The following is a 14,467-nucleotide window of genomic DNA, read 5'->3' on the forward strand; positions in this document are numbered from 1 at the left end:
GGACTTGACTGATGCTGGGAGTGGGGCAGCTACAGAAGACATGTGAAGGATGAGCACAGAGGGTGTCTTTGAGGGTATTTGGCTGGAGTTGAGCAGCTAGCAGGGGCATAATGAGGGCAAAGTCTGGGATTGTGTGGTCCCAGGAGGCCAGGTGAAGATGACTTACGGCCGAACGTGTTTCTTAGCAAGAGCCAGGGCCCCTCTTCCCTGACCTGTGGAGAGGTCAAGGGTGGCATGCTGGCTAACTACTCCAGATCACTTATAAATATCTATCCTCACACTCATGCCCATGCCCACATACCCACACACATGCCCTTACACAGGCGTGTTCACTCACCCCCGTCATGCGGGAATGCTGGCCACACATGTCCACCGCCCCGGCAGCTCGTCTCCATCCCCTTCCTGGCCCCTCCCCTGGAGAGAAGGGCTTGCAGGGAGCGTGGGCCGGCTGTGGGGCTGAGGGACCATCAGGACCAGGCCTCACACACATAGAAGGCCGCAGTTTAGACATTTGACTTTATTTCCATGTAAAACTCTGACACAGGCACAGAAATGCCCCGTGAAGATGGAAAGGTACCCATCGTCCACCGTGTCGTACCAGGAATTAGCACTTTCTATGGCTCCAGTAATTAAACAATGATGTTCTATTGCAGTTTTATGTTAAAGTTGTTTGTTGGTTTTATGTAAACATTTAGTATAAACCATTTAAAATATATATATACTGGGAGCTTCTGCCGGTGGGGATGGCTCAGGTCTCAGGTCTTTGTGCTCTGCTCTGGCCACTGGTCAGAGGGCCAGGGAGTGGAACCTTCACCACTTTGAGACTCATCCCCGTTCCATTCTATTCCATGTGTGCCTCTAGAGTCAGAGGAGAGGAAACAAAATTTGTCCTCTTTTGGGATCAATGAGGGTTGACCAGGGCCCATGCCCAGGACAGGGCCTAGATGTGCACTATGCAAGAAAGCCATAAAGGCAGACAGAGCCAGCTGTGGCCAATGAGGACCTGAGTTCTCCTGAGGCCCGTGTCTCCCATGGAGTCCCTGGGGATAGAAGCCCACAGTGTGTCGTGCTGGTGAGCTAGTTAGGTTGAGTAAGTAACTGTAGAGATGGAGGCCATAGGCCACCCCAGCCCTTGGGGTAAACTGTGTTTGTGTATCCCAAACCAACACACAGTTGGAGTCCACAGGCAAAAAGTAGCCTTTTGTGGACTGCTGTACCCGCAGGTCAAAGTTGCCCCAGCCTCAATGCATGCTGTGGCCCACACGCTGCTGTCCTGCACTCTCTCCATCCTGCAGTTGGTTTCGGAAATAGTTTTGAGTGACTCTGGGATTTTCTTAAAAAGCATTTGGCAACTGAATCAGCACAGGCACTGAGCAGTTAGAACGTGCCCTGGATGTGACAGGCAGTGCAGTCACACTGGTGAATCCTGGCCAGTCTCGGCCCAGTGCCCCACTCTCCCCACCTCCCAACATCTGACTGAACTTTAACTACAAGGCAGCCTGCTATGTGGCATTGGGATGCTTGGGAAGGTCTTGGGCTTCAGACATAGACAGACCTGTGGAAACCTGTGAGATGGACTCAGGTGATGGACTGGTGCTACTGGATCTGCCTGAGTTTTGGGTTCTGCATTCATAAATTGGGGGTCATAACACCAATCTCGCTGGGTTGTGGGAATATGTGAAATGATTGGCATAAAGCACATAGTCCTTTATTTCCCTTATATTCCCAGAGGTTATTGGAATAAACCCATCCCCCTCAACTCCTTTAATTTCTATACATCTCTACACATTACCTAACTGTCTGTCCCCCCATGGTTCACCTTGCTTAATGTTCTTTTGATTCTGGTTTATTTTTTTCTTTTGTCCCCTTTACATCATCTCCCTTTCTACCCCAACAACCCTTCCAGGCTTCCCTCTTCTCCAGATCCTTACCTCCCCCTACCATTGTCTTCTCCTGCAGTGAGACCCAGCAGCATGCTTGGGATGGGCTATGAGAAAGAGAGCAGGCCTTTACCTCGAAGATGTGACAGTTTCCTTTCCTGCTCCAGGCTGACGTGTAGATTGACTTAGTCCCTGTCATGCCCAAGAGGATGCAGAACCTCTCATTATGACCCCCCAACCTGGCTTCTCCCACCCACAGGTGACACTACCTGCATCCACACTCTGCCACACTCATTCCTTCGTAGTGGTACTTGAGGGTGGGCACCCCATTGTCATCCTTGTAGAGGATGGAGATAGGGCTCAGTTTGGTGGGCACACAGCAGGGCTTGCCCACCTTCATGGGGAACTTGAGATGCACCAGGGTCTGCACGATGGCATGTTTCGTGGGGGTCACGTCATCAGCCAGGGGGAAGAAACAACCACCTTTACACTCATAGGCGTCGTACTCCTTGGGTGCGATGATCCAGCTGTCCCAGCCGATGTCCTCAAAGTTCACCCTTAGGGAGGTCTTCTGACAGTGATTGTTGGCCCCAGCACTCCTCTTCCGTCTGGCTAGAGATGACCCCATTGCCACATGGCTTTCAACATCCTCTTCCTCATCCTTGTTGTTACCTGCCTCCATGGGGCCATTGTTGGAGAACGGCTTCAGCACAGTCTCCTGCTCATGGTTGATCATCTCCCTGAGCTCCAGCCTGGTCTCCTTGGTCCCGTTGCTACGGTCGTTGGAGAACACAACAAAGAAAGGCAGGTTTCTGGAGCCTGGGGGGACACTGATATCCAGCTGGTTGCAGCCTTTTCTGTGGCTCTCCACAGTCACTTCCAGTTTATTTTTGCTCTTGGTGGAATCTGCCCTGACCCATCGCTTTACCGCACTGGAGACCTCGAAGGTCTCCCAGCCCTCATCATGGACGTCCTGGGACACTAGGAAGGTCTTGGTTCCTGCAGAAGCATCCCACGTGTCTGCTCCACCCAGAACATCATAAATGACCACGTTTCCTTTCAGCTCATGAGAAGAGTCCTCGTGACCTTGGCAAGAGAGGTAAAGTCGGAGCTCTGCCCTGGTGATCTGCTCATGCCTAGGAATGGAGATGTTGAAGAGCAAGATGTGTTTCTGGAAGGGAAAATCTTCCGTGGCAGACATTGAGACAGCATCTGAAATGCAAATAAACAATGATAGGCATCTGTTGGAGAGGTCTGGTTTCATGACACCAAGCTCAGATTCACAGCTTGGACAAAAGGTCATCAAGGATGATATTGGTCAAATCTATTTGGTTTCACTTAGAAGGGTTTTTGGAAAGGTACATTTAGTATCTTCAAAAAAAAGCAGGTGCAAGAGATGCCTTGCATTAGAGCAAACAGGTCCAGGTGTTCACTGAGCACCTACTTAATGCTCAGCATTGCACTGGAGCCTTTGTGTACTATATTTCACTTGACTCTTCACACTGACCCTGGAGGGGGACCTAGTTATTATTTCTTTTTTACAGCTGTGGGGACTGGTTTTAGGGCATTTAAATTCCCAAGGACACACATTCCATAAAGAGCGCCCCCCCCACACACACATACACATGGAAAAAAAATCAAACAAAACAGCAATAAAGCTATTATCTTTTGAGTGCTGATCCTGTATGTATGATACGAAGGGAAAGATCCTAGCAGGAAAGGTGACAATATTAAAAATCTCAGCATCTAAATGGTGTAAAAATCATTGGCAATTGTAACTTCAGAGCAAGGTGAAAATGGATGATTTAAAAAAAATTTTTGAGAAAAAACAATTAGCCTCCACTGCTTTGTAATGTCAAGCAAAAATGAGATTTTCCTTTTGGCCATGCTGTTGTGTCAGCTTCCCACTTCTCCTGGCTGACATGTGGCCATTAGATGTCTGTATTATACCACAACCCAGTCACAGAGAGGGAAAGAAGTTACATTTTCTGAGCACTTGTTATGTGCCCATTGAAGGGAGTCTTTGTGTGGTCATGAACACCAGCAAGTGTTGGTGTCTGACAGATTACAGTGACAATCCTGACTTTCCTCTTCCTAGGCTTCTGGCCTTGGAGAAGACTTGAGTCTCTCTGTGTCTCAGTTTCCTCATCTGTAGAATGGGGTTCATCCTTTTTATTTCCCAGGGTCAGTGTGAGGCTTCAAGAAGATGGCACATGTAAGTTACCTGACACTGTCCTGGTTATACTAGGAGCTCATCAGTATTTCTGTGTTCTCTTCAGTCTCTCCTCTCCACAAAGGCACGTGCTGCCTCCAAAACATGTGGCCTTTCACACAGTGTTCTGTGGTCCCCTCCCAGCTATTCCACCTCCCGCAGAATGCTGTGACGCCTTGGCATGCCGAGTAAAGAGGGGTCTATGAGCAGTGCGTTGGTGACCTCATGTGCTCTCACTGTGACATGACTTGATATTGGCCATGGGACTGCTGTCAGACATCTCCAAAGCAAACTCCCTTCCACCCTGAGCCACATTAGGACTATCTGTCAAGTCTGTGCAGGGAAGTGTACTTGGCCTCCACAGGAGTGCTGGCCACAGGGCTGAGATCGGGTCAGAGCACTTGGCCTCCACAGGAGTGCTGGCCACAGGGCTGAGATCGGGTCAGAGCACTCGCTTCCAGAACGTGGACAATGCTGGAGCGTGTGTGCAGGGGTCATTGCAATGACTCTCCATGCTGGACCCCCAGACTGTGGGACTTGATGATGAGGTACACAGCCAAAGAAGCCCTCTAGCTGAAGTTCCAGACCCACCCCACAGGCTTGGTGAGGTGCTGGCAGCTGGTGTTAAGAAAAATGAATAAATAAAACTAGCGTTTTAAAAAATCAGGGAAGTTCACATAAAAATTTGGATTTTTCTTTTTTGGGGGCAATCAGAAAATCTGACCCTGCCGAGCATATATTGTGACCACAGTGTTCTTTATTTAGATGGGGCGTACTGTTTGTGGGCCTGATAGGTCTGGCCTGCCATGGCACCACGCAAGGACTGTTAGGGGCTCACAGGGCTCCAGCCTGGAGGCAGAGAGGCCCCGTGCCTCTGGTTATTTAGAGACAGGCTGCAGTGGCGGGAAATGCATGGGCTATGCACACAGGTGGGCCTGGGTCCGATTCCAACATCTGAAATAATAGGGACCTGGGAAAGTTCCCACAGGTCCTGCAAGCCTTGCTTCCCTGCTCATAGAATCATTCTGCCAATATTGTGTGAATTAGTGAGCAGAGGCCCCAAGCTGATGCTTGTCATTGTCTAGTCCTTCTAAGTCAGAGAAATTATTTTACAGTTTGAAAGTAATTAAGTAGCTCTCCAAAGGTTATCTCTCAGGGGTATTCATCTGAATTTTGGACACCTTTTCATGAGAGAGATATTCTTTCAAAGTTTAAAAATATACCGGCAGGTAGAGGCTAAGTGAGCTGTCTCTTAATGAGAAGGGGACAGTGAGAACAGGGGAGGAGGGGAGGGCCCGAAGAAAGGGAGCTCCCGCTGAGTTAACTGTGACGCTGGGCCCCAGGAATGAGAACCTTCTAGAACAGAGCTGTCCATTAGACCTTTCTGCAATGATGGAAATGTTCTACTCTCAGCATGGCGCTCTTAGGTAGCCTGTAGCCATGCACGACTGTCAGGCACTTGAATCAAAGCTAGTGGAACTAAAGAACTAAGTCACTAATTTTATTTCATGTTAATGAATTTAAGTTGAAACTTCAAGAGCCTCATGTGGCCAGTGGCCACCATACTAAGCAGTGCAGCTATGGAGCACTGAGTTCACCCCTCCTCCACCCCCAACCCTCAGGTGCCCTGGTGGAGTCGACTCTACCTTCCACGCTGAAGCTGCGCACAATGTTGGACGCAGGTGTGGACGACTTGTCGGTGGTGTATCTGTTGTACAGGTCGATCATGTACTGCGGCGGCTCTGCTCGGGCTTTGTCCTGCGGAGGGACCCCACTCAGGTTGAGGCTGCGCAGGAAATCCACCTTCATGTTCTCCAGGAACATCCTCAGGTCAAAAGTGCCTCCCACCTGCTCACCTCCAGCCCCTCCCAGCAGTCGGTGGGCATCTCCCCTGGCCAACGCCCGAACTTGACTCTCCAGAGGTTTTCCCTGCCCAGAGCAAGCAAGCAGGGAGAGCACAGGCAGGGCCACCCACAGTGCCCTGTGGCGCATCTTGGGACGGCACGCTTCCCCTGGACAGAGCACTGCCGGCGGCCACCTTGTGCTAGTGGGTGTGGGGAGGAGCCTGAGAGGAGCAGGCCTGCATTGTCTTGCTGACCACTCCGCACCAAGCACCCTGGCCAGTTCCCAGGCTCTCACCCACCGTCCCAGAGTGTCCTCCACTTGTTTTTATCTGGTCCTCAAGCTGTGCTCCAGTCTCTTATCTAAGGGAGCTCTCTGTTAATGAAGGCTCTATAAACACTCAGGCTTTCAGGAAGAACACAGCCTGCTGCAAAGCACCCGAACTTCTCCATGGGGTTATCACCCCCTAATTAGGATCTTTCCTCTTTTCCCTTCCAGTTCTGTTCAAAAGAATCTCAAAGACAGGGTGACATATGCTCTATATCTCCTGGGCCACAGAAACAACGAGTCCAGGAAACAAACAAGACCAAAACGTCCTCCAAATATAGAAGCAACACAAAACTCCCAGAAGTCCCCGTAAACTTCGGGCTGCCCTGGGTGGGGGCTGTGGACCACACTACAGTTACTAAGATGCTTTCCTCCTGTGGAATCAGAATCTTCACTTGTGGCTTAAGCATTCCATATATTGGGTGCTCAGCCACCAAGGCCGTTCCTGGGCCTTAGAGATCATGTGTGAATGTGGCACACATAGCTCAGTGAGGTGATGACGACTTTGGAGTCAGACAAGACGAGGGTTCAAATCCCAACTCCCTCACTTATTCCCCATGAGTGGGACCTGGAGCAACTCACACCACCATTTTTAGTCTCCAGTTCAGAAGAGAGTTGAAAGGGTTCAGAGGATCATGTGCTAAGTGTCATGCCAGTCACTGCAGACCCTGCTTGGCTGAGTGGCTGATTTCTGGCTGTCACTTCTCTGCCAGGTCTGACTGAATGGGGAGCTGAGGGGGAAGCCCTGTGCCTCCCGCCTGATCTCGGGGACACCACACACACACACTGAAGCTTGCCACTGGAATCCCAGAAGAGCTCTGTCACTGGTCTTGTGTGTTGGGGGTTGTCTTTGCTCATGTTGGAAGGGTGGCTGCCTGGACCACATTCCTCAGTCAGGGAACCATGCAGCCTGGGGGCCAGGCAAGGCAGTGGAGCTCTGAGGCCAGTGTGTGCCCAGAAGATGTGGCCCTGGCCCAAGGAAACTAACAAACCACAGCCCAACAGTGTCTGGCGAGGCCCCAGGGTCTGTGTTCTTTTAAGAGCATCATGCTCCCACTTAGGATCTGTCCACTTCCATCATGAGTGGGTTCGAACAAGGTGAAGCAGAAGCATAGTTAAAAATACTTTGGGGGCTACTCTGGGGCAAAGTCGACCATAAAGGTTTTCTTGCTGGTGTGCTCCTGAGAAGGGGGCAGGGAGCTGAGCAGGTACAGGGAGTTGGGGGAGGGGCCACAGCAGGCTGAGGTCAGAGAGCCCAGTGAGAACCCTCTCTTCTTCTACCCCTGGTGGGCAGGGTAAAACCAGGAGCCCCCAAGTGGCCAGGCCTAGACAGAACTTACTGTCCTTATTATCCTTTGGGGACAGTGCCAGGGGAGGATGGAGAGGAAGGGTGTATCTTCAAAAGTGCTGCTTGGAAAGGGGCAGGGAGCATCCTGGACACTAAGCCAACTCAAGGCATAACTGTTACACGGAAGAAGGGGTGTGCAGCCAGGGAAGGAAACCAGGCTACAAGGACTGGTGGCAGGACCTCCCACCATGCTCCAGTCCCTGGTCGCAGCCCAGAAATCTGCCACGTTGGAGAAGGAGCCAAGGAATACCTGGGGTAGCCCGAATGTGCTTGGGGAAGCTCGAGGGGCTGCTGCCAGATGTTTTCTTAAAAATGTGACAAGTTTTATTTTCTGATTATAACAGTAATATATAGTGCAGATAACTTGGGAAATGAAAAACACTATAACGAAGAAAATAAACCACAATCTTGTCATGCAGTGATGTCCACAGTTAACATTTTGAGATATACTCAGCTCCACAGTGCACTATTTTTAACCTTTGTGTTTTCTGATTCAAAAAGCTTCAGATTTTGGAAATAGGGTGCAGTGTACATACTGTCATATCTCCAGTGTGGTTGGGGACAGGACTCTATAATCAAACGTGTGAATAGTTCTGCACTAAAACAAAAACATACATCTATTCAGGTCAAATTTTGTCATGAAAGGAGTTAAAAGAAACTTGAGGTTTTCTGATAGTCTCAAGTTTGGAGAGCTCAAATAAAGAATGGTGTACTTTTTTACACATGGTATACTTTTCTACACATAAACAAAACTTGGAATCATTGGTCACATACATTGTCATGAGGATGGTGTCCCCAGCACTGTGCAATGCAACATGCTTGTGAATTTCTGGAATTATCTGCCCTAAAAACTCAGAGTATCAATATGTCCACACTGCCTATATTATCTTTAAATAATTGTCCAAGAACGTCTGATCCCTGTTATTGAGGAGTCTAGTCCTCACCCCACCTCCACAAGGGCAACTCTTTCCTGCATTGTCCAAGTGCACTGAATGCTTATTGAGCCCAAAAGAAGTGGAGCGAGATGGTATCAGTCTAGTTTCTCAATGCTGGAAGAGGGAGGAAAGGAAGGAGTTCCAGCAGGTCCCACCTGCTGTTGATTCTGCATGACACTTGGTTCAGCTGTTGGGAATGGGCTGAGCACATCTAACAGCTGTTTGTGCACAGCTGCATGGGTACCCTGGCTGGCCCAGGTCTTCACCCTGGTCTCTGTGATATCCTCCCGTGTGCATCAAGGTAACAGCTTTCTTAGGCACACTCCTAGGTTTCAGCATTCTTCAAGAAGGCACATCCTTGTCGCAGGTGGCTGAGCTGGAAGAAGAGTCCAGCTGTGGTCACACTCTGATCCAATCCTGCCTTCTCTCACAAAACTCTAGGTTTTCATGAGGAGCCTGAGTCAGCAGGCCAGATTCCCACTTCCCTCAAAGTCGTGTGATTTCAGGGATCTTATTTCCTTTCAATGAGCTTTGATCCATTTGGACATATCCCCTTAACTCTGACTCCTAGGGAAGAGGTTTGGCTCCTGGTCTGCATTTCCCAGATAATGCTGACCTCCTCATACAGAAGGACCAATTCCTCTATTGCCAGTGGCGCTCCATTGCTGGGGCTTCACGAAGGGGCTGCCTTAATTGAGCCATAAAACTCATCCCATTCGCCTCTCCTTTCCTCCTCTTCTCCTCCCCTAAATTGCATACCATATGACTGGGCAAATCCATTTTTGTGTACATCTCCAAAAGAATTGAAAGCAGGGTCTTAAAGAGATATGTGTATACCTACTTTCATAGCAGTGCCATTTAAAATAGTCAAAAGCGTAGAAACAACCCTAGTGTCCACTGGAATGAGTGGATAAACAAATATGGTCTATATATACAACAAAATATAATTCAGCATTAAAAAAGGAATTCTGACCCATGCCACAGTATGAATGAAACTCAAAGACATGCTAAATGACATAAGCCAATCACAAAAAGACAAGCATTGTACAATTTCACTTATATGAGATGCCTAGAATAGTGGTTGCCAGGGGCTTAAGAAAAGGATTGGGGAGTTATTAATTAATGGGTACAGAGTTCTAGTTTTTCAAGGTTAACAAGAGTTCTGGAGATGGGTGGTAGTGATGGTTACACAACACTGTGAATATGCTACTGAACTGTACAATTAAAAAATAATAAATTTTATGTTATGGATATTTTGCTAGAATTTTAAAAAATGTAAGTGTGCCATACAGATAGCGTTCCTTTTGTTGCCATTGACAGAAAAAAAGAATCTTAACATGCTTAAGAAAAAATGGATTATAAAAAATACAGATTATGACTAACTAGTGAAAGCGACCAGTTCAGCCAAGGTTTGGCTTCAGCACAGGCTGGTCCACAGGGCAGGCCATGTTGTAGTGATATTTTCTCCACTCTCAAAACTGCCTTCCCCTTTGTGGTCTTAGTGCTCCAACTGCGTCTTGGGAAGAAGAATGCTGCAGGTCTGAAAGCAGTGGGGAGGAGCAAAAGCCTCTTTTCAGGAAGTCTCAGTTAGTCTCATGGTGTCTCCTCGGGTCATCTGCCCACACTTCAACCAATCACTGGGGCCTTGATTGGCTTAGGTGGGGAAGATGTCATTGGCAGCAAGAAATGACTGTCACATTGGGATCTAGGTTTGGTCACCAAAGGAGATACCACTAAAAGAGTGTATAAAAATTTTTCATATACATTTTTAATGACTTAACAATATCCAACCACACGGATATATTTTAATGTAGTCAACATTTGCCAACTACAAGGCAATTAGATTAGCTATTAAGATAATGTTGCAAAGCATATTATTATAGTTTATATTTTATACTATTTTGTTAAGACAGTGGATCAGAAGTGGAATGTCTACATCAAAGTATATGTAAATGTTTTCAAAGCTCTTGGTAAACATTGCAAAGTTTCTTTCCAGAAACTCTCTTTTAATATTCATTCCCATTGGTGGAGCCTGAATACACCTGTCTCACTGCCCCTCATTGGTAGTTCTTTCTCGTCTTTAGTCATTTGATAAACAAAAATATGTTAGTTCACATGGCTAGTTGAGCTAAACTAATTGTTCCCACTGATTTTGTCTGTTTTGATAAGCCACACCACAGTGTCTGGGCTTCCGCCTTCCAGAAGGCACAGCAGTTGCAAGCTCTCACCCCAGCTGGGCAGGGTCATGCTCAGGAATTGTATTGGTGGCACTTGTTGTCCAAGGAGAGCACAGGGAGATCCACAGACACCTGGGTGTTCCTCGGGAGCACTGAATGCCTTTAGCGAAGAGCCTGGCACATGGTAAGCTCTCTTTATTACTCTACAAGTCGGACTTTTCCGTCACTTTTTCTATCGCCCCCGGGGGAGTTCTGTCCTTCCTTCTGCAGAGCTCCTGCTTTGGCTGTGCCCTCGATTAAAAGTGCCTCATGCTCTCCTCCCCACTGTCCTCTGCCTGGGCCAGTCTTACCTGCCCTTCGGTTTTTGCTCAGGACTCCCCTCCACTGCTCAGCCTGTATGTTTATTGGATTTGTCTGACAACCACTACAAAGGGCCTTAGGACTGACATCTGCTATTGGCTTGAGTTGGCACATCCCTGCAATTTGGTGTGCCCATGAAGACAGCCCTGCACTCATAGGGAAACTGAGCTTCCTTCCAGGCAGGCCTCTGTGCTCATCTTTGTATATGTCCTTGAACACTTTAGGGTGCTCCATGCGTGTTGGTCAGGATGACTAGTAGCTGACAGCTCAGCCTTGTCCCTGTCTATCCTTGATGCCCAGACAGTTAAACATTACTGTGCTCTAGTGATTTTTAACAAAAACCTCTGCAGCATCATCTCTCCCAGGACTTGTGAATTACAGAAATAGAGTCATCACATGTAGTTGCTATAGCGGAAGTAAAATGTAATGATTAAGAAAGGCGGACAGGAGTCATCCATTAATTTCAGGGATTGCTGGAGCTCACTCCTCTGGCAGACGGTGATTTCAACCTTTATTCATGGAGATGGGACACAATCTGCCTGAATTTCTGTGATACAGCTGCCTCCAGGTGGCTAGGAACTCCTCTGTCTTCGTCATGCCTCCAAGGACGTTGCCAGTTCCTCTGTGAGCTTCTCTAGCTCTACACTCACCCATATGTTGCTCAGAGGAGTCAAAACTGGACCCACCTAGAAGCTGGAAGGAGAAAGCACGAGCCAGGCAGAGCAGGGGTAGGTCACTTCCCGGCTTCAAGCCTCGCCTCCCTGGAATCCTTTTTCCACTTGGCAAAGGATAAGTCCTCAGCCAGTGCGAACTCTCTGTCTCAGAACTGTGTCCAGGTGGGTTACCACATTTATTAGAACTGTGGTTCTTACAGTGTGGTCCCTGGACCACCAGCATTAGCAGCATGCAGGAACTAGTTAGACTACAAGTCAGAAACTCTCAGAACAAGCCCTTCAGGTGATCTGATGCATGTTCAAGTTTGCACATTGTTTTCTTTTCTTTTCTTTTTTTTTTTTTTTTTTTTACAGAGACAGAGAGACATTGAGAGGGATAGACAGGGACAGACAGACAGGAAGTGAGAGAGATGAGAAGCATCAATCATCAGTTTTTTGTTGCGACACCTTAGTTGTTCATTGATTGCTTTCTCATATGTGCCTTGACTGTGGGCCTTCAGCAGACCGAATAACCCCTTGCTCGAGCCAGCAACCTTAGGTCCAAGCTGGTGAGCTTTGCTCAAACCAGATGAGCCTGCGCTCAAGCTGGCGACCTCGGGGTCTCGAAATGGGATCCTCTGCATCCCAGTCCGGTGCTCTGTTCATTGCACCACCGCCTGGTCAGGCTGCACATTGGTTTTGATGAGACAGGAAATTCGTATGGGCCTGCCAAGAGATGAAGTATGCAAATATTGTCTAGGCTGTATTTGGCACTTGGTAGGTACTAAAGAATTCAATAAATAAACAAAGCCCATCCCCTGCTCACCCATCCCCTCCTCATACAACCAGGATTGCTTGGAGACATGGGGAGAGTTTAAGGTTGAATTAGACCTGAGGGAGAAGGAAAAGTGGACCAAAGCTTGAACAAGCAAGCATCATCACCTCCTGGAAATCTCAGGAATATCACTTTGTCATGGAAGAATCTTGTGGTTCCAGCTTTGGTAGAAGGAAATAGCTTTAAAATGAAATTTCAGTGTTTTGGTGCACAATTTTATTCAGAGCTGTTTCTGCCCTCTGGTCTTTGCAAAGCCCCACTCAGCCTTCCTTTGCATGGGGGCCATCAAAAACATTCTGCACAAGATGGTAACTGCAATGTCCTCGTGTCACCCGAGAATTCCAGCTCTTCCGTCCTGGTTGAGTCATCTCCTTCTTCTTCCCCGGAAGCTCCCTCCTCACACCCTCTCACCCTGCCCAACTCCTGTGGATGCCTCCAGTGTGGCCTGTCTCTGTCCTGGCCAGAGAAGACATATTGGTGGCAGGCTACAGTTCTGACTGTGAGGTCATTCAGTGCCATTGGGCCAATCGTAAGAGGCAGGTAGTGAGATCACTGGCCAGAAAACATGTGGGCAGCACTAGCCACGAAGTCTTGGATCAGGCAGCCTTGGTGTCAAGCTGACATTGCTTCTGGTCTTGATAAGACATGGTGGCCATATGACTCACCCATCCTGAGCCTGTTTTTCTGAAGCACCAGCTGGGTGGTAAATTACAAGGATGTTGTAAGGCTGAATGAGGTGTCATGTATGAACTCCCCGGTGCTCTGTAACTATAACGGGGCGCTGGTGACACAAGTTCCTTCAGCATACTTCAAAGTCACCCCCACTGAGTACCGTCCATCCCCCTACCCATGGCTTGTCTCAGGGGTGAGTACCACCCATCCCCCTACCCATGGCTTGTCTCAGGGGTGAGTACCACCCATCCCCCTACCCATGGCTTGTCTCAGGGTGGCCTTCCCAGGCTGCTCCCTCCACCCCAACAAGCCAGAAATGAACAAAGGAGCTCTAGGCTTTTAGGGTGACTCAGAAGATCTCCCAGAGACTGCAAATGACAAAAAGAATAAGACAAGACTATTATATGACACTTTGTTTTCATTAAGTAATGGAAAGGGAGCGATTTGATGAGAGAAAATAGAAGGGGAGAAGGAAAAATAAGAAAGAATCTGATATTGAGAAGGTAAGCATTTTGAGCCTCATCAAGCCCCAATATTTTGTACTTACATTTTTACTATCTTATATCCTGTTATCTTCCAAAAAGGATTAGACATGGCAAACCAAGTGTTAAGTTAGCAGGATCCATCTGAAATATCCCAGCAATTCACTGCAAGTTGAAATGGATGATACAATCCCAGTGCAATCCTGTAAGAAGAGGATGGCTCCCCTCATTCCACCTGATCTCTGCCAAGAGCCAGGGCCCTGTACCTGATGGGCTGTGCCCAGGTATCCTCAGAACCTCTTACCTACCTGTTCTGGACACTCTCTCCTGTCAGTCACTTTGTGTCCAGTGGCTCCACTGGAGTCTTCTTCAAAGGCTTCCTTGGATCCGGGAGCTAGCTTGGCTGCTGTGCAGAGGGTCAGAGACTTGGGCGTTTTCTTTCCTCTCTGCTTCCTCCCCCCTGAGGCAGCCTGGGGAGAGGTCTGAACCTCCAGCTCCCTTGTCGATGCCAGACTAATCTTGGGGTATAACCAAGCTTCACAGCTCCTCACAGGTCTAGGTGGAGCTGGCCACTCAGCTTCTTGCCCTCCAGTGTTGCTTTACCTCTTCCATACCTGCCTCTCCTGGGAGTACTTCCTCGTACCATCTTGGTGTGGAAACCCTGGTCTCAGGCACCCAACCTAAGCCAAACACCATGGGTTTCTTTTCTTTTTCTAAGTCCCCTCCTAGGGGACTGTTCCTGGT

General features: G+C 48.3%; 1 protein-coding gene across 1 annotated transcript; it reads right to left on the bottom strand.

The window, feature by feature from the left end:
- Positions 1-571: 571 nt before the first annotated feature.
- GDF2 (growth differentiation factor 2) lies at positions 572-6,200 on the bottom strand. The gene is made up of 2 exons (XM_066242778.1): positions 5,739-6,200; positions 572-3,092 (listed from the first exon to the last, which is right to left on the bottom strand). Exons 1-2 carry the CDS (start codon positions 6,082-6,084, stop codon positions 2,146-2,148), a joined length of 1,293 nt encoding a protein of 430 aa, XP_066098875.1. The 5' UTR covers positions 6,085-6,200; the 3' UTR covers positions 572-2,145.
- Between the last annotated feature and the right edge of the window lie 8,267 nt (positions 6,201-14,467).

This window comes from Saccopteryx bilineata, chromosome 9, assembly GCF_036850765.1.
Source record: "Saccopteryx bilineata isolate mSacBil1 chromosome 9, mSacBil1_pri_phased_curated, whole genome shotgun sequence".
Taxonomy (NCBI): Eukaryota; Metazoa; Chordata; class Mammalia; order Chiroptera; family Emballonuridae; genus Saccopteryx; species Saccopteryx bilineata.